The 18,435-nt window shown below is 41.5% G+C and overlaps 1 protein-coding gene across 1 annotated transcript in view; it reads left to right on the top strand.

Annotated features, from left to right (window-relative positions):
- Nucleotides 1-529: 529 nt before the first annotated feature.
- The window catches only part of gbe1b (glucan (1,4-alpha-), branching enzyme 1b), a 94,666-nt gene continuing 76,760 nt past the window's right edge, over nt 530-18,435 (top strand). Inside the window, exons 1-2 of the mRNA XM_058079408.1 lie at nt 530-763; nt 13,277-13,446. Of these exons, the coding sequence (XP_057935391.1) occupies nt 666-763; nt 13,277-13,446 (268 nt within the window). The 5' untranslated portion in view covers nt 530-665. The remainder of the gene's footprint in view (nt 764-13,276; nt 13,447-18,435) is intronic.

The raw sequence follows: 18,435 nt of genomic DNA, 5'->3' as shown, positions 1-18,435 counted from the left end.
CTACACATACTCTGTAAAACAAATGCAATGGGAAAATGCGACAAATTCATGCAAGATCAAACACAAATAGAAAAGAAAAATACTGCAAATGCCAAAAAGACACATTTTTAATTTACATTAGTTGTGGTGTTTGTGCATTTGTAGTTTGGGATATTTTATGCCAGGAGTATTTATTAATATAATTAATAATTATGACCTGACCAGGTTCCTCTGTACTCAGGCAAACAAGCATCATATGTGTGTGTGTGTCTTGTTTTTTTTTTTATGTAAAGCACTTTGTGCTACATTTTATGTATGAAAAGTGCTCTACAAATAAAGTTTGATTGATAATATTCAAAATTCATCATTCATTCATTTTATTATTGGTACTACTTCTTATAATAATGATTAGTGGATGTAAACTATCACCATAGTCGTCGTCCTTTGACCTCAGCTGGCAAGGCGTCACAGTCGCACTCGGCTATATTCGATTACGATCGGCTCGGCTCGGCCCACACAGTAAACACAGCCGCCTGATGAAATGGGGCGGACTTTGCACAAAAGTCACGTCCGATAACAATCGTTCCACTCGGGACACTCCTGCTCTTTGTCCACCGCGGCGTGAGTCCTTAAAGGGAAGGAACCGCGCTCGGTGCTCGATTGCTTTCGTCTCGGGAAGGAAAACCATGGCGGACCAGGAGTATAATGTTACCATTCCTCATTTCAAGACTCTCCTTCAAATGGACCCATACCTCAAGCCTTACGAGAAGGACTTCCAGAGGAGGTAAATGCTTCCCAGATAGAGATTTAAAGCAAAATTAATCGCCGAATGTTGTGCACGAAGGTGAACTTTGCTCTGACGTGCCGTTCCGTGATAGCAAACTGCACAACCACTTGACAAAAACAAAGTTAGCAGCACTCAAAAACTTCTCTGTGTTTACGTGTGACGTTTTGTTTGACATCATTGCTCCTTGGTGTCCACCTACCGCTTGCTTAAGCGATGAAGGTTTGTCCTTGTGTGATTAAACGGGAGAGAACGACCCTGAAATACACTCGCCAACGTGCTGTTTGACAGTTGGAGACAACGCTCATTTGTCAGAAGACGCGGTGACGTCAGTGCTACGTCATTTGACGTGCATACATGGTACGTGACACTCCACGTCAGTTTTATTCATCTAAATAGTTGAATAGTCTGTAACCTGAGTAATGTCAGTGCAATCACCTGACATACATTCACAGTTTTACCTCACCAAATGGCAACACAAGCAATATTTACACTAATCAAAGATCCTCTATTGACAGGAGCATGCTACTGTTTTTCAAGGTCATATTCCTCATTGGCTCTAAATTACGCCTTTTCACCCAATAACATATATTTATATGTTACTGATAGATTGTACAACAAATATATGTATTTTTCACAATTATGGATTAAACTGAATGACATTTGTCGTTCTGCCTAATCACCATGACAGACAGCACCTTCACTGGGTCGCCAGCCAATCACAGGGCACATATAGACAAACAACCATTCACACTCACATTCATACCTATGGACAATTTGGAGTTGCCAATTAACCTAGCATGTTTTTGGAATGTGGGAGGAAACCGGACTACCAGGAGGGTAGTAGGGTAGTTTCTGAACACCTGTAAGTAAGAAGGACTGGAACAAATTGGGATTTGAACATGTGTACCTATTGGTGGTCCTGATCAAATATAATGATATTACTACGACCACATCATTGCAATCAGGAGAAACAGAGTACAGAGCAGAGGGAGACACCTGCTGAGGACCAGCTAGGTGCACTGTATACGGGTACATACGCCGAGCAGCCCGTGTGCCGCCATGGAGGCACTTTTCAAATGCTGCAGCGATGCAATTGGCTGATAAGGTTTTTTGTGTGCTCCATGTTTTGTTTTTTGTTTTTTTACCACTAATTGCGGAGCATTTGTTACAAGTCAGTTCAGGGGAAGTGACAGGCAGGAGGCAAAGGGGCGCTTGATTTGCCCACCCACACAGCACAGGTAGTTTCGCCTCATTAAAGCGTTTCTTTTTCATTATCAGTTATCAAAGCTATTTATAATGTTCATTCATTCATTCATTTTCTACCGCTTATCCTCACGAGGGTGGCGGGGGTGCTGGAGCCTATCCCAGCTGTCTTCGGGCGAGAGGCGGGGTACACCCTGGACTGGTCGCCAGCCAATCACAGGGCACATATAGACAAACGACCATTCACACTCACATCCATACCTATGGACAATTTGGAGTCGCCAATTAACCTAGCATGTGGGAGAACATGCAAACTCCACAGAGATGGCCGAGGGTGGAATTGAACTCGGGCCCCCTAGCTGTGAGGCCTATGTGCTAACCACTCCCCCGCCGTGTAGCCCTATTTCTAATGTTATTGGATTTATAGTATATTGTCCAGATAACGATCTAGTTGTAATCACATCTGCTGCTGTTAGAATAATGCTGGACGTCTTATCAGATGCACGTTGACGACATTAGATCACCCACAGACCGGAATAACCGTGACTATTTAAAGCAAATGACAGTCAACGTGTTGTTTCCAGCGCTACAGGATGACCTTTTAACTGCGAGGTACTCGCAGTGTTGCCAGATGTCTTCTCGTTTTCCCGTTGTTACGCGATATGACCACAAGAGAAGGAGGCTGCAGTGAAAAGTTATGGTGTCGTATTCTGTGCGTACTGTATTTTGATTACTAGCTGAGGTGAAAACAAAGCTGAACAGAGGAACGTTCAATGCCATAATTAGTCGGTGTTGAACACATCCTGCCCGTATAGCAGGTTTAATGGTGGAAAAGTTGCATTTCTTCCTACTAGCGCCTTGATGATCATTTGTTTTAAGAACTTTTGTTAGGGGTTAAGGATTTTGGAAATGTAACTAGTCAGTCTATGACAGTCACAGTCTATGCTGTGTGAGCATAGTGGTTTAAATAGGAGGAAGTGTCTTTTACGCAAGAAGGACTGTTGCCATAGTAAGTCTATGGGGCATCACAGGGGTGTCCTAACTTTTCCGCTCAGGGCCGCATATTTGAAAAAACGTAAGATGTGGGGACCACTTTGACTTCTTTTAAATCACACATAAAAACAATTTTTTTTAATATTTCAAGAAAAAAAACAGCCTGCATGTCAATGTTGTGTTAGCATTGACAGAGCGTATTATTCGTATATTTTATTTTTCTCCTTACATTGCATTTTTTGCTCTTTAAAAAAAAAAAAGAGCTTGTGCTATTATTTTTCCGACAAAAACATTATATTATTATTACACCCCAACGTTTAAGTGTGATTGCCTCAGTGAGCTCTGCACTTTGGAGTGTTTAGACCAGGGATCTCAAACTCAATTTACTTGGGGGCCACTGGACCTCAGGTCTGGGTGAGACTGGGCCGCATCAGGTTTTCCCAAAAAAAAAAAAAAAACGCATTTATTAAAAACAAAAACATTTTAAAAACTTCGCTTTGGTTCCAATTTTCTACAAGAAGAGCTCTGATAAAACATTCCACTGTTCTCAAATATCTTACTTTTTATTTTTTTTACACAAAATGAGATGAAAAATAAATCAAAGAATCAAGAAGAACAAATCAAGAATGAAGAAAATCAATCAATCAGTAATAAATACATAAATATAATATTTTCATAATATTTTATTTACAACATATTGCGCAACTGCAGGGTCTTGAGACACATGCTAACTCGCAAACTAGAGAGCTAACGACCAAAACGGTAGCCTTCAAGTTATTTCCTTTAAACTTAAATAGCCAAAAACTTACCACATCCACACGGATAGGGAGGATAACTATTAACAGTTATTTAACCTTTAACATGAACATGAATCAAACGTAATCATTTTTTCTGGGTACATGATACCATACAGCATCCATATCAAACTTGTGCGGGCCGCACTAACATTAAACTTTCATATCAAGGCGGGGGCCTCAAACTAGTGTCCTGTGGGCCACATTTGGCCCGCGGGCCGTGTGTTTGAGACCCCTGGTTTAGACCAATCGCCGCCAAATTTGGCACACACTTTTAGGGGACTGACAAGCACATGCATGTAAAAGTTGAGCGAGATTGGTTGAAAAACGTAGCCGCCATCGTGTCGAGAATTGATAACTGGTCTGATCTTTATGCTAGCATGTCTTCCAAAACACTTTGACTGCAACCCATAGCGGGCGCCACTGATGTCATTTGCAGCCATGTAACATTTTGGTTTTAGTGGTTTGTTAGTTGCTGAGGTGCAAAGACTATCTGTAGGACATGTACAACTGCTCCTTCCTGCTGTGTGTTAATTAAAAAACGAGTAATTACTGAGATGTCTGCGTAGTAATAACAAAACAACGCAGTCATGTCTGCTCAGTCTCAGGAACAAGACCTCAAATTAAAGGCCACATGCTTTTCATTAGTCTGTCATCTGTGAAAATGGCAGGTAAGCGACCGCCCGCTCGGCGTTTGCAGCATGGGTGCCAGGCTCCAGCCTTGCATTGAGATAAGAAGTGTCAGTTCCATCACAGACCCAGCTTGGGATTGCCAGGCTTCACCGAGCTCGAGACGTGCCTCAAACGCGTCCCCCCCCCCCGCTGATGAAACTCAAATAATTGTATCCCACTGGGGCACGTTGAATTGATAGCCGTTTGCCCGCCGCGGCGGCAGTGATTTCTGTGTGCTGAACACGGGTCGCTATTTCACTTGGAGTGAGTTTACATTTGTAACAATTAGTGATGCTCCAATGAGGGCTTTATGCCCCTGCTTCCAATTATTTATTTACAAAGAATTCAGTTTACAGTTTACATTGTTTGGCCACCCCTGACAATCATTTTCATGAATAAATCAGTAGATATTTGGAGAATTATTTCATTTGGAGGGTTGCATGCCTTGAAAATCCTGTGGTACAGAATAAGGAGGACAATCCACGATGACTTGACGTATATTCACCCTCAGGATTTATTCTTCCTCTGTCGTTTTGTCACCTACTCTATACCACCAACATTTCAGATATCATAAGATGATTACATCAACAATTACCAATTTGTTTCCAGACACATTTCACATTTTTCAATTAGCCTGCTTCATGCTATTAACTGTACATTAAAGCTGGCTAGCATTAGCCATTTTGCTTATGTTCAAATGCTCTACAACACATTTTGTAACAAACATTTAGCAGTCAGCTGTTTACTCTAGCAACTTTCTAAACTCTTTACAGCCGTTAAAATATTAATTATCTATACTTTGTACTAACCTGTGGTACAGAATAAGGAAGACAATCCACGATGACTTGTCATATATTCACCCTCTGGATTTATTCTTCCTCTGTCGTTTTGTCACCTACTCTATACCACCATCGCTGCTAGCACCCCCTAGTGGACCTTGCGGTATTACACCCAAACGCCAACAATGGAGATTTGGTTATTTTAGAAACAAACATATTAAAAAAATAGTAGGGTGTCTTTTTTTCTTTTACAACTAAATTTTATATGTATAACATGAACTATTACTACTCTTAAAAGCTCTAACCATATTTATGCATTTTAAACTTTTTTTTTTTTAAACCATGTTCCCTTATCTTTTACGTATCTTACATGATCACTGATGGACACAGTGGTATTTCACAAGCAAAATGAGGCTTATTGGATGAAGACAAGATGTGCAATATGCATCACCTCAGCATTTTATTCCAAAATGAAGCTTGCTTGTCCAAATGTTCTTTTGCTTACTTGAGCCAACGGGCTCCAAGTTGATGTTGTAGTTCTTCGGTAGTAGTCTGTGGGTTGTCTTGGACAGTTTTCACCATCCTTTCGCCCTTGCCTCTGATATTTTTCTGGCCTTAGGAATAACTGTGTTTGTGCTCTTCCATTACCTCATTATGTTCCAGACAGTGGAAAATGACAGCTTTTTGTAGCCTTTGTGTAAACCGCGATGCTCATTTGACCCCATGTTGCCCGTCGCCACAAGAGTTTCACAGAGAGAACCAAGTTGCGACTGGCCACCTTAGATACCTTTGATGAGATGACTGAATGTGTCTGTCACTGAAAGGCCAGGCTTAATGAGCGCACAAAACCCACGCTGTGGTCCAGTTGACCAGCGCTAGGGAGATAGAGGTGTTCAAATCAAGAAAACAACAGGGGTGGCCAAATTTCTGCACCTATCCAATTTTGCTCTGATGCCTATTGCATGTCTTGTTTTAATTAATAAACCCCATTTCACCTTTGAAATACTGTGTCATGTCAGGGGTCTCAAACTCAATTTACCTGGGGGCCACTGGAGCTAGGATCTGGGCAAGGCTGGGCCGCATCAGGTTTTCAAAACAAAACAAAAAACGCATTTATTAAAAACAGAAAAATATACAAACTTTTTCAGTGCTTTGGTTCCGATTTTCTACAATAAAAGCTCTGATAAAACATTCCACTGTTCTAAAATTATAAAAGTATTATTAGTATATTTTATTTTTCTCCTTACATTGCATTTTTTGCTCTTTAAAAAAAAAGAGCTTGTGCTATTATTTTTCTGACAAAAACATTATATTATTATTACACCCCAACGTTTAAGTGTGATTGCCTCAGTGAGCTCTGCACTTTGGAGTGTTTAGACCAGGGATCTCAAACTCAATTTACTTGGGGGCCACTGGACCTCAGGTCTGGGTGAGACTGGGCCGCATCAGGTTTTCCAAAAAAAAAAAAAAACGCATTTATTAAAAACAAAAACATTTTAAAAACTTCGCTTTGGTTCCAATTTTCTCCAAGAAGAGCTCTGATAAAACATTCCACTGTTCTCAAATATCTTACTTTTTATTTTTCTACACAAAATAAGATGAAAATAAACAAATCAAGAATAAAGAAAATCAATCAATCAGTAATAAATAAATATAATAATAATAATAAAACAGCAAATAATAGAAACTTAAGAAATCACATATAGTTGGTGGGTAGACAAATTATTTTTTTCAGATTAAAATGAACAAAGCATTATTAGAGCCCTGTAGACATGACAAAACACGACTATAGTCACATTTATACTCTTTTTATTTACAACATATTGCGCAACTGCAGGGTCTTGAGACATATGCTAACTCGCAAACTAGAGAGCTAGCGACCTAAACGGTAGCCTCCAAGTTATTTCCTTTAAACTTAAAAAAGCCAAAAACTTACCACTTCCACATGGATAGGGAGGATAACTATTAACAGTTATTTAACCTTTAACATGAACATGAATCAAACGTAATAATTTTTTCTGGGTACATGATACCATACAGCATCCATATCAAACTTGCGCGGGCCGCACTAACATTAAACTTTCATATCAAGGCGGGGGCCTCAAACTAGTGTCCGCGTGTTTGAGACCCCTGAGTTATGTGATACATCAAAATCAAATAATAGATCCAAATATCGGTTGATTTAGTCATGAAAATGATGGAAATTGTCAGGGGTGCCCAAACCTTTGGCATACGACCATGTTCCTGTTTCATGGTGTTACATGGTTTAATGAGTTGTTCTATGAGTAGTTACTAGTCTGCATTGTGTGGCGGTTCTTGAAGCACTCTACAGTGTTCTCTAGCCTGAGCTCCAGACACTCTTACATAGGATGTGTTATCTCAGGCTGTGGCGTCACGCCGAGTATTCTCGCCCGGCGGCAGCGTGCCAAGAATCGAGCTGGTTTATCAGAAAACGACCTATGACCGCACAGACGGACTCTTCAGATCTCAGCTCCGTGTCACGGCTGAGGGCTACGCACGTCTGTTGAACTTTGGCACCCCTCACCAGCTCCAGCCGGCCGGCGCTAGCCTTCCCCGGAGGGGGGTGGGGATGCTCGCAGTCACCAGACTGCGAGCATCGCATCGATTGTGAGAAGCGGTGCGAATGCTGCACGCAGGTTACAGCCCCGCCGTGCCCTGCTCTGTTGACACGCTTCATTATTTAGCCGTCTGCTGGTGTAAGGCTACAGAGAGTCTTGCAGCTCGCGGCGCCATGAAGCTCCCAAATTGCGCCCAATGAAAGGCAGCACGGGGATGTTTTGGATGCTGCTTATTACAGCAGCGAGCTCTGTGCAGACCTTTTGAGGCGGTTATGAAATGATGTCGGTTATTCAGAGCAAAACTGACATTGATACAGTGACTCCCGATTGCTGAAATACTGGAAGTTAAAGGGCCACTGACATGATTAATCGTCTTTGCTTAAATATGATAAATATTGTTTGCAATTATGTTCTACATTGTTCTATTTTTGAAAGCAAATGGAAAAATACAAAAATTACATTTATAGTCACCCATGACTAGTTAGCTTTCATCCATATAGTACTCATGCCAAAATGTTGAGTTGCTGCTGGATGTTCATAATATCCCAGTCATATTATAAGTTGATTTTTTTCCAAAAGAGGAAGGTTTAAGATGAAAATGGATGAAGCAAGTGCAGAGAAGGAGAGGCAGAGGGACGCCCACCTTGACTTCTGTTCTTTCACTGATGATTTCACTGATTGTAGGAACACCTTTACAAGAAACATTCGGCTTAAAAGTACACTATGAACTCAAAGATTACTACGTTACACAGGAAAAAAAAAAGTTGCCAGAGAACAGAGTAGGTCATGTCTTGTTTACATAATGTCTTCTAAACACTATTCCATGATAGCGACAAGGCTGTGAAGCAATATACAGCTTATAGAAATATGCTTTCACAGCAATTTCTTACTGTATGTGATGTTTTTACTGTGGGGGACAGAGGTGGCTGCAACGGCAGCAAATTATAAATAAATCAGCCTTGAAGACTCCTTCGCGCTCATTAAGATTAAGATATTGAAGGATAAACAACTCCAGAGTCATTTATACTTACCATTGTGTGTTTTGAAGGCCACTAATCTTTATCTCCATGTCTTGAGGCTTAAGTCCATGTTGTTAAAGTTCTCTGTTTCATCTCCAATTGTTTCTTCCTCCTCAAAGTATTGACACCGAGCTGAAATCTTGGCTATAATGCCTGTCAACATCCTCTGTCTACAGCGCCATGTTTGTTCCGTCATAGTACTCCCATGGCATCACTTCTGGAAATTACACTGAACTGCCAAAGCTGGCGCCATCAACTATAAATGTAATTTTTTTTTTAATTCACCATTTGCTTTCAGAAATCAAACATGAGGAACATAATTACCAACAACATATAACATATTTATGTCAAGTTGATCAATCATGTCAGGGACCCTTTAAGATTTAATATCATTAGCTGGAGGCTGCGGTTGGATTTTTGCTTTCATCAGTCAAGCTCTCTGCTGTTGTCCGGCTCTCCATTTAGCCTCATTAACGCAGTTAGCCATGAAACGACATTAACCATCACCTTGCCGCCGGCCTAGTGGAGGGCCTTCAGCTCGTCTGGGATGACGAGGCACCGCCGGTGTTTTCTCCGGACTGCTTGCAGGTATTATGTCCAGTCCGCTGAGCGTAAGCTGTCAACATCAGTCATGCGAAACACAACACACCTGAATACCGTCTAAATTTGGATCTGTCCGCACGTGAACGGGTGCCTCATTACAGAAGCCCTGCTGGGGAAATTTAAAGACCGTCGCGTTACCTTGAGTCGGCGATAATTGGAGAGAGGCTGTTACTTCCAAAATGTGAAAACTCATCTGATAGTACATGGTAATGGTTTTATTTCATTTGAACATGCATCAGATTACAATTAAGTGCATCACATAATCAGTTCACAGTTCCACATGTCCAAAAGGAGTAGGAAGAAGCAAAGCTTATTAAATCCTACCCCTCTATCTGGTACTTTTACAATCAGTAACTGTTACATTTGTTCACTTCCTGCTTTCCGTAATACAGTTTATGGTTTGTTTGTTTGTTTTTTTTGTTTTAATTTTTGTAATGGGCGGCACGGTGGTCTAGGGGTTAGCGCGCAGACCTCACAGCTAAGAGACCAGGGTTCAATCCCACCCTCGGGCATCTCTGTGTGGAGTTTGCATGTTCTCCCCGTGCATGCGTGGGTTTTCTCCGGGTACTCCGGTTTCCTCCCACATTCCAAAAACATGCTAGGTTAATTGGCGACTCCAAATTGTCCATAGGTATGAATGTGAGTGTGAATGGTTGTTTGTCTATATGTGCCCTGTGATTGGCTGGTGACCAGTCCAGGGTGTACCCCGCCTTACGCCCGAAGACAGTTGGGATAGGCTCCAGCACCCCCCGCGACCCTCGTGAGGAAAAAGCGGTAGAAAATGAATGAATGAATGAATTTTGTAATGTTTTGTCCCGTACCGATGTACAAGGTGATATGACCATTTATGTGTACCATAGTGCGTGTCAATATAGTGATATATATAGCACATCATGACTGGTTGAAGACTCTTCATCCTTGGATTTAGCATCATCAACATCAACTGCTTGTATTGTTTCTTGAATTGGCTCATCGTTGTGCATTGTTTGATTTCCTTACTCAATCCATTCCATAGTTTGATTCCCCATACTGAAATGCTATGGCTAGCATAACGTAGTCCTAGCATAGAAGTGTTTCAAATGTAGTTCTTCCCTGACATTATATTTCTCCTCTCTTGTAGAGAAGTATTGGATGACATTTTTAGGTAATTGGTTATTTTGCCTTATGCATTATTTTAGCTGTTTGAAGATGAACTATATCAGTACGTTGAAGTATTTGTGATTTTAGAAATAAGGAGTTAATATGTTCTCTGTAGGCGGCATTATGAATTATCCTTACTGACCCTTTTTTGCAGTACATTTAGTGAGTGAAGATTGCTTTTATAGTTATTAGCCCATATTTCCACACAATAAGTAAGATATGGTAGAACCAGCAATAAAGAGTGTGGAGTGATTTCTGATTGAGAACAAATTTTGTACATGAGTACGACAAGCGTGACATGCATGACTTTTTAAAGCGCATGCCGAGCTAAATGAAGCGACTTTGAACCACTGCCGGGTCAGAAATTTTAGTATACAAAATATGTGTAAAAAAATATTACTAAAAAGACTAAATACAGCGAATAAGAATTGGATGTGCATTATTATGTGCACATAAAATGAGTTTGAGTTTCACACCAATGTCTTGTCTGAACAGCTGTGATAAGGTCCAAAAGGGTGTTTGATGATAGGTTATTATAGTTCGATATCTCCACACCTAATTCCTACACGTTCATTTCACAAGTTACCATGAAACGGGATGCTTTTAGGTCAAGAGAAAAGAGCAGAAGTAATTAACTTTTAAATTCTCACACTGACTCCCTTGCATTAGGAATTCACCACCGGTACTGGGGGGGGGGGGGGGGGGGGGGGGGGGGAGTGGGAGAGAGACAAGGGTGGAAAAAAAACCCCAGCACTGCTATATTTGATTAAACAGTAACGTTCTATTCTTTGCATCTCGATGAGGAAATGCTTCAGTGTGGCCTTGTAACTACAGAATACTGAAATAAATGCAGGATTCATAATGTAGAAGAAGAAACGCATTGTTTGAATAGTAGTATTAGGAGAGATTAGTGGCCATTAATACACCACTAAGGGCGCCACACTTGATGTCAGTGTTTTTTTTTTTTTTGACAGTAGTTTTGTGCTTTTCAGTCTTAAAAGGCATTTATTTTTTTTATTTTCTTTGCGAGCAGCTGCTGAGAAATGGCATCTCCTTCAGCCCATCATCCGTAGCCCAGGGGCATTGGTGGGGGCCAGTGGAAAGCTTGGCATGGACGCTGCAGGGAAGAGAGTGCTGCACTTAACTCAGCTGGCTGGCGAGAGGAGGCTTTCTGTACCGGGAGGGGGGCAGCGGGGGTGGTGTATGGGGGCTGCTATGGACACCAGCTGGCTGCAGGAACCTAAGTGAGATAAATGGCGAAGTCGTCGGCCCTTCTTTCCCAGCTGAAAGGTGAAAAGACAGAGGGTCGTTTCTTTTGGATGCGATTGCACATTCAGGACGGAAGCAGACGAGGTTGCATCAAAGAGACGCTAAGGAGCTAACGGTGTCTCATTTTGCTGCTAAATTAAGGTGCTTGAAGGTGATATTGTGCAAGTAACATCTACTCAGTAATGGAACGTCCCGACTAAGGAACACACAGAGCTCCTTGAAAGGCTCCCTGACATTGATCAACTTGGCTTATTCATTCATTCATTTTCTACCGCTTTTTCCTCACGAGGGTGCTGGAGCCTATCCCAGCTGTCTTCGGGCGAGAGGCGGGGTACACCCTGGACTGGTGGCCAGCCAATCACAGGGCACATATAGACAAACAACCATTCACACTCACATTCATACCTATGGACAATTTGGAATGGCCAATTAACCTAGCATGTTTTTGGAATGTGGGAGGAGGAAACCGGAGTACCCGGAGAAAACCCACGCATGCACGGGGAGAACATGCAAACTCCACACAGAGATGCCCGAGGGTGGAATTGAACCCTGGTCTCCTAGCTGTGAGGTTTGCACGCTAACCACTAGACCGCCGTGCCGCCCCAACTTGGCTTAAATATGCGATATATCCTTGATAATTATCTTCTACATTCTTCCATTTTTTAAAACGAACAGTAAATTAGCAAAAATGACATTAATAGTTGATGGCACCAGCCATGATGAGCTAGCTCTGGCTGATCACTCTCATTTTCGGAGGTGACGCCATGGGAGTACTATGACTCAGGTAAACACACACAGCGCGGTACAAGACACGGGATGTTTACGGTTATTATAGCCAAGATGTCAGCCATTTGTCAATAGCTTTGGAGGAGAAAAGAAGGGAAAAACAACTTTTAGAACATGGACTTAAGCCTTGAGACATGGGATGAAGAGTGGTGGCCTTCAAAACACGGAATGGTAAGAGTAAATGACTCCGTCATTGATTATTCTTTAAGTATTGTTTTAAATCATTTACTTAATAAGCATAAAGGTGTCTTTATAGTCTCATTTATTTCATATTTTGTTGCCATTGCAACCCCCCTTCCCCACTAACTCTGTTCTGTGGCAACGTTGACGTCCTTCTGGTCTTTTTTTTTCTGTGTACCTGCAGAATAGCATCCTTTTACATATTTACAGTATGACTGGGATACTGTGAACATCCAGCAGCAACTCAACATTTTGGTATGACTACTGTTTGGATGAAAAATCTACTGAAGCAAGTCCACCATCTATCTGGAGAAGACTTTGTTTCCTTTGTTTTTGTTTTCTTCAGGTTTTCTTTTCTTACATACACGGTCGGCTAACGTTTAAGCCGTTCCAAAACTCCCAGTTTGGTAATCATATGTAAACCGTACCCAAGCCTCATTATTGATAGCCAACATATGATGCCTCTTCTTTCTGTCCTGTGATGGCGGTGCAGGTATGAGCTGTTCCAGAAGCAGCTTTTCCAGCTGGAAGAGGCCGAGGGAGGTTTTGACCAGTTCACGCGGAGCTACAGGACCTTTGGCGTGCAGCGGCGGCCCGACAACAGCCTGTTCTTTCAGGAGTGGGCTCCAGCTGCAGAGGCCCTCTTCCTCACCGGTGATTACAGTAAGTGGACTCCAAACGGAGGGGGGGAGGCGGGACAACACGCAGATCTTCCATCACAAGTTCCACACACCTGGCAGGACACCTGCTCACACAAAGCAGGAGACTTGGTTTTTATATATTTTTTTAGGTTACATTCACTTGGATTACTGTAGGTTACATTTAAGTCCTCATTTTTCACTGTTTACATTCTTGCTGCCGGAAGAAGTTTGGACACCCCCGCTTTAAAGCAGCAACATGCAATGAGACTGAAGTTAAGAAGTTAGTTGTGCTGCTCGGCGCTGAGATTTCACTGCAAACACAAAGGTTGCATCTTGGCCGCCGTTCCCTAAGATATTTGACATTTCTGCACGGGCGAACACAAAGGGAACAGAAACGAAGCTCAGGCGTAGCCGGCGGTGCAACGAGGCTATCGGCCCTTTTGATCGGCCGACCCGGGAGTCGGAAACACGGAAAATATTGATCACACTATACGCGCTGGAATACTAAAAAAGGGGTGGCGGGTAAGCGGGGGGGCACGGTCTGCTTTAGAGTGTGGGAGTGTGTGTTTAATATTTCAGTAGCCGCTTATTTCATCATCATCATCATCATCATCATGGTGGTCGGCAAAGTTGATGAGAGAGTGAGAAAAACCTTGGCGTGCACTCTCCAATCTCCTTCCTCTCCCGCTGCTCCAACTTTGAAAGTCAGAGCAAGTTAATGGTTTCTCTTCCAGTCAAGATCATTTGTTTTCATCATCATTAGCCACGGTAACGCCAAACTCACGCCTCCCGGCTGTCAAACACATAAACAAGGCGAGGCCCCAGGCCTTGTTTTGCTTTTTATTTAGTTCTTTATATGAGACTTTTATTTTTTCTAAGCTACGGATGCATGCACTGACCCTCATTTTATCACGAACCTGAATTTGAATATCTGCTGATACCAGAGCTTTACACGTCGGCCCCTTCAATTGAAAATGAATGGCAAATTTCAATGTCGCCCTCTATTGGTGGAAATTAATTTTACACATAACACGTTATACTGTATGTTCCGTAGTGCTTGTGTGGTCGTTTCCCAACTTGATGGTTGCTGGTGCGATCCTCAGTCGGTGAATGGATTTCAACGCATCTCTGGGATATTTCAACATTAATTGGACATTCATTCATTTTCTACCGCTTATCCTCACAAGGGTCATGGGGGTGCTGGAGCCTATCCCAGCTGTCTTCAGGCGAGAGGGGGGTACACCCTGGACTGATCGCCAGCCAATCACAGGGCACAAATAGACAAACAACCATTCACACTCACATTCATACCTATGGACAATTTGGAGTCGCCAATTAACCTAGCATGTTTTTGGAATGTGGGAGGAAACACGGGGAGAACATGCAAACTCCACACAGAGATCACCGAGGGTGGAATTGAACCCTGGTCTCATTCATTGGACACTTTAACTGAAATCCAAGTTCAGCCACGACCCGAATAACATCATGCCAGTACGCCCGAAATTAGTCAAGGAAGCCGAGTTCAAAGGTCAAAGTGCCGGGAGACGCCGAGGCAAAGCAGCCTGAGAAAAATAAAGAAAACCGTCTTTTTCAAACCCGCTAACCTTACGACATGTTGAAGGTAACGTGCATCAACACCGCACTTCCCACAACATTGCTGGGAAATATTCCATACTCTGTGGTCTGAGTTCTAGCTAGCGTAAAACACTGGTGTTTGTTGGTCAATCAATAAAGCTAATCTTTTTCTTTCTGTATTCCGTGCCAACCATCTCCCGACAGGACTGTCCTCTCTTGTGAGAGATTACTCATTTTATTTGATTCCTCTTTCTTTCATCATGGGTGCTTGTGCTGTAGCAGCAGCACTCGTGCACCTAGGTGATAAATCACACACGACTTCAAGTGTGTGGGGTCACTTTACATCCCGCTGTTGTTTTCAGCTCATCAAGGACAAGTAGTTATGAGTTATAGAGCGAGAGAAGGAGAGAGGGTAGAAAAGGCATCCTAGGCTGAAATGCCGCCTCTGATGAATGTTGAGCGTCCTAAAATATTCCCTTCAGCCATTCAGCTCCCGCTAATGTGCTATCAGCAGCATCCTTGATTCACTGAGTGTTGAAGTGGCCATTTTGTGTGTATATGAAGTAAGCACATTACGTAAGGCGCTGGAGGACCAATGGAAATAAAAAGGACCTGCGTGGGGAGACCCTTTGGCCAATCGCAAATTGGCAGGAAGTAACTCTTCATGATTTCATTAGCAATCCAAAATAACGAATACCCCCGTGGCTGAGTTACTAGCAATGTGGGGTCAGGAGCGGTGGAAGAGACAAAACCCTCGCTGACATTTTTCATTGTTAGGATGATGGAAAAGCATCATCACTGCCTCACAACGTGGACAGAATATGACAGGAAACTGTGGAGCTACGTCAGCTTCTGGGAAGACATTCCACGCATTTTCAAAGTGTGTTTGTGGCTTTTTCTGTCAATTTGTGATTGATTGGGAGCAAAGGGTTCAGCCCAGCCCCTGATTGATTAGGAATTGATTAGATGTGTCCCAAAGCTTGTATCCCACACCTTTCCCACAGGACTGGACAATCTATTGTCTGGATTCCGGGGTGGCCGTGCGGCGGCTCAATGACATTATCGTCAAATTTGCATTATTAATCTAATTGCATAATTGGCCATTTTTATGAGCGCCGTGGGAGACAAAGAGTCAGTCAAAAAAAATGTATATTATATATATATAAGAGTATATTTAGAAATACGACAGAACGTTCTTCTGTCGCGAAAAATTGAATCTCGAGTGGCCTGAATAGCCGGCGCTGTCTTCTTATCAGGTGCTATGACGTATGTCCAGAAGCAACGGATGCCATCTACTGTACGGAGTTGGAACGACAGGCTACATTCATTCATTATATAGGGATATCCAAAGTGCGGCCCGGGGGTCATTGACATCTAACGGCTGTTTATTAATTGGCCTGCAGCACATTTGAAATATGGAATTAAAAAAAAATAAAAAATAAATAAAATAAATAAAATAAATAAAATAAATAAAATAAATAAAATAAATAAAATAAATAAAATAAATAAAATAAATAAATATGGAATTTAACAAAAACATCTTGGCAAAAATCTAAATAGCAGTAGTAGCAGTAACAAGAATAAAGTCAAAATATTGAGAGGTAGAAGTTGTCATTTTAGTAGAATAACATTGCATTATGAGGAAAAATAACATTTTAGTAGCATGAAGTTGAAATATTAATATATATATAAGTCATAATAAAGAAGACCTGGGTTGGAATCTCCGCTTGGGCATCTCTGTGTGGAGTTTGCATGTTCTCCCCATGCGTGTGTGGGTGGGTTTTCGCCGGGTACTCCGGTTTGTCCAAATTGTCCATGGTTATGAATGCGAGTGTGAATGGTTGTTTGTTGTGCCCTGCCATTGGCTAGCCACCAGTCACAAGGGTCGCGGCAGTGCTGGAGCCTATCCCGGCTGACTTCAGGCGAGAGGCGGGGTTGGATGGATCATGTGAAACAAAATAAGTCATCGTTTTTGAGGGAAAAGTTGTACTATTATAGGAATAAAGTCAAAATATTGCAAGAACAACATTTAAAAAAAAAAATAAAAATAAAGTTTAAACATTTGAAAAATTATAATTAAATAAAGCATTAAAAATGGGAAAAAGGTCAAATACAAAGGTTGATACCAATAATAGGCATTTAACAAAGCTGGGATGTCATTCTTTCTTTTGCTTTACAAAATATCAAAGTGGCAAAGTAGCATCCTTTCATTTCCCACAATGAGGTCCTCGCTGGAAAATATTTGGACACCCTTTCATTGTGCAATTATCCCTCCTTCATTGCGGTTCATTTATTCCAGACCCGACCGTGATGAGTGAAATTCTGCCAAGTCGGCTTCTTTATGGAGTAACGGAATAGTTTGGTAGTTGGATCATAAAAAAAACTTCTTTAGGACATTTGTAATACTTGTTTAATCATTACTAGAGCCCTCTAGACATGAAATAACACCCCTATAGTAATGCCTGCACTGCTTTTACTCAATATAGTAGACAAAATAATAGAATATGACATTTTAAGACATAAATTATATTAAAAAATTATATCTGACTGCTGTGCACCGCTCCACTTTTACTCATGTTTTAACTGTGTATTAACGAATGAATGTTGTATTTTGGTGTGTCTTCTACTCTGTTTACTTGCTTTATTCAACTCCATTCTTCTGTAAAGTGTCTTTGAGTATTTTGAAAAGCGCTATACAAATAAAATGTATTATTATTATTATTATTATTATTATTATTATTATTATTATTATTATTATTATTATTATTATTATTATTATTATTATTATTATTATAAAGAATGCCTAATATCAACTCACACAGGCTAGCATTGAGAGCTCCTTGTTCCTTTTTTTTTTATTACAGTTTCTGTTCTTCCTGCAGTGGCAATTGTCTCTTCAATGTAACATTACTGACCCCTAGTGACCAGTGTAGATTACCATCACAACATCTTTGAATACATCCTCTGAATGCCTTATATTTTTTTTAATCCAGCCATTTTTATGCATGAAGATGCTTAAATTAGGCAAACAATACTTAAAACGTGCTTAAATATGCATATTTTTGGACTAATAAAAGGCCATATTTATGATTTATTAATGAATATATATTTTTTAAGTTATGATCGAGTGGGGCGGCACGGCGGTCGAGTGGTTAGCGCACAGACCTCACAGCTAGGAGGACCAGGGTTCGATTCCACCCTCGGCCATCTCTGTGTGATGTTTGCATGTTCTCCCCGTGCCCCATGTGTGGGTTTTCTCCGGGTATTCCGGTTTCCTCCCACATTCCAAAAACATGCTAGGTTAATTGGCGACTCCAAATTGTCCATAGGTATGAATGTGAGTGTGAATGGTTGTTTGTCTATATGTGTGATTGGCTGGCCACCAGTCCAGGGTGTACCCCGCGTCTCGTCCGAAGACAGCTGGGATAGGCTCCAG

The sequence above is a fragment of the Doryrhamphus excisus genome, chromosome 8 (genome assembly GCF_030265055.1).
Source record: "Doryrhamphus excisus isolate RoL2022-K1 chromosome 8, RoL_Dexc_1.0, whole genome shotgun sequence".
NCBI lineage: Eukaryota > Metazoa > Chordata > Actinopteri > Syngnathiformes > Syngnathidae > Doryrhamphus > Doryrhamphus excisus.
This window is presented reverse-complemented; position numbering and strand designations above follow the sequence as displayed.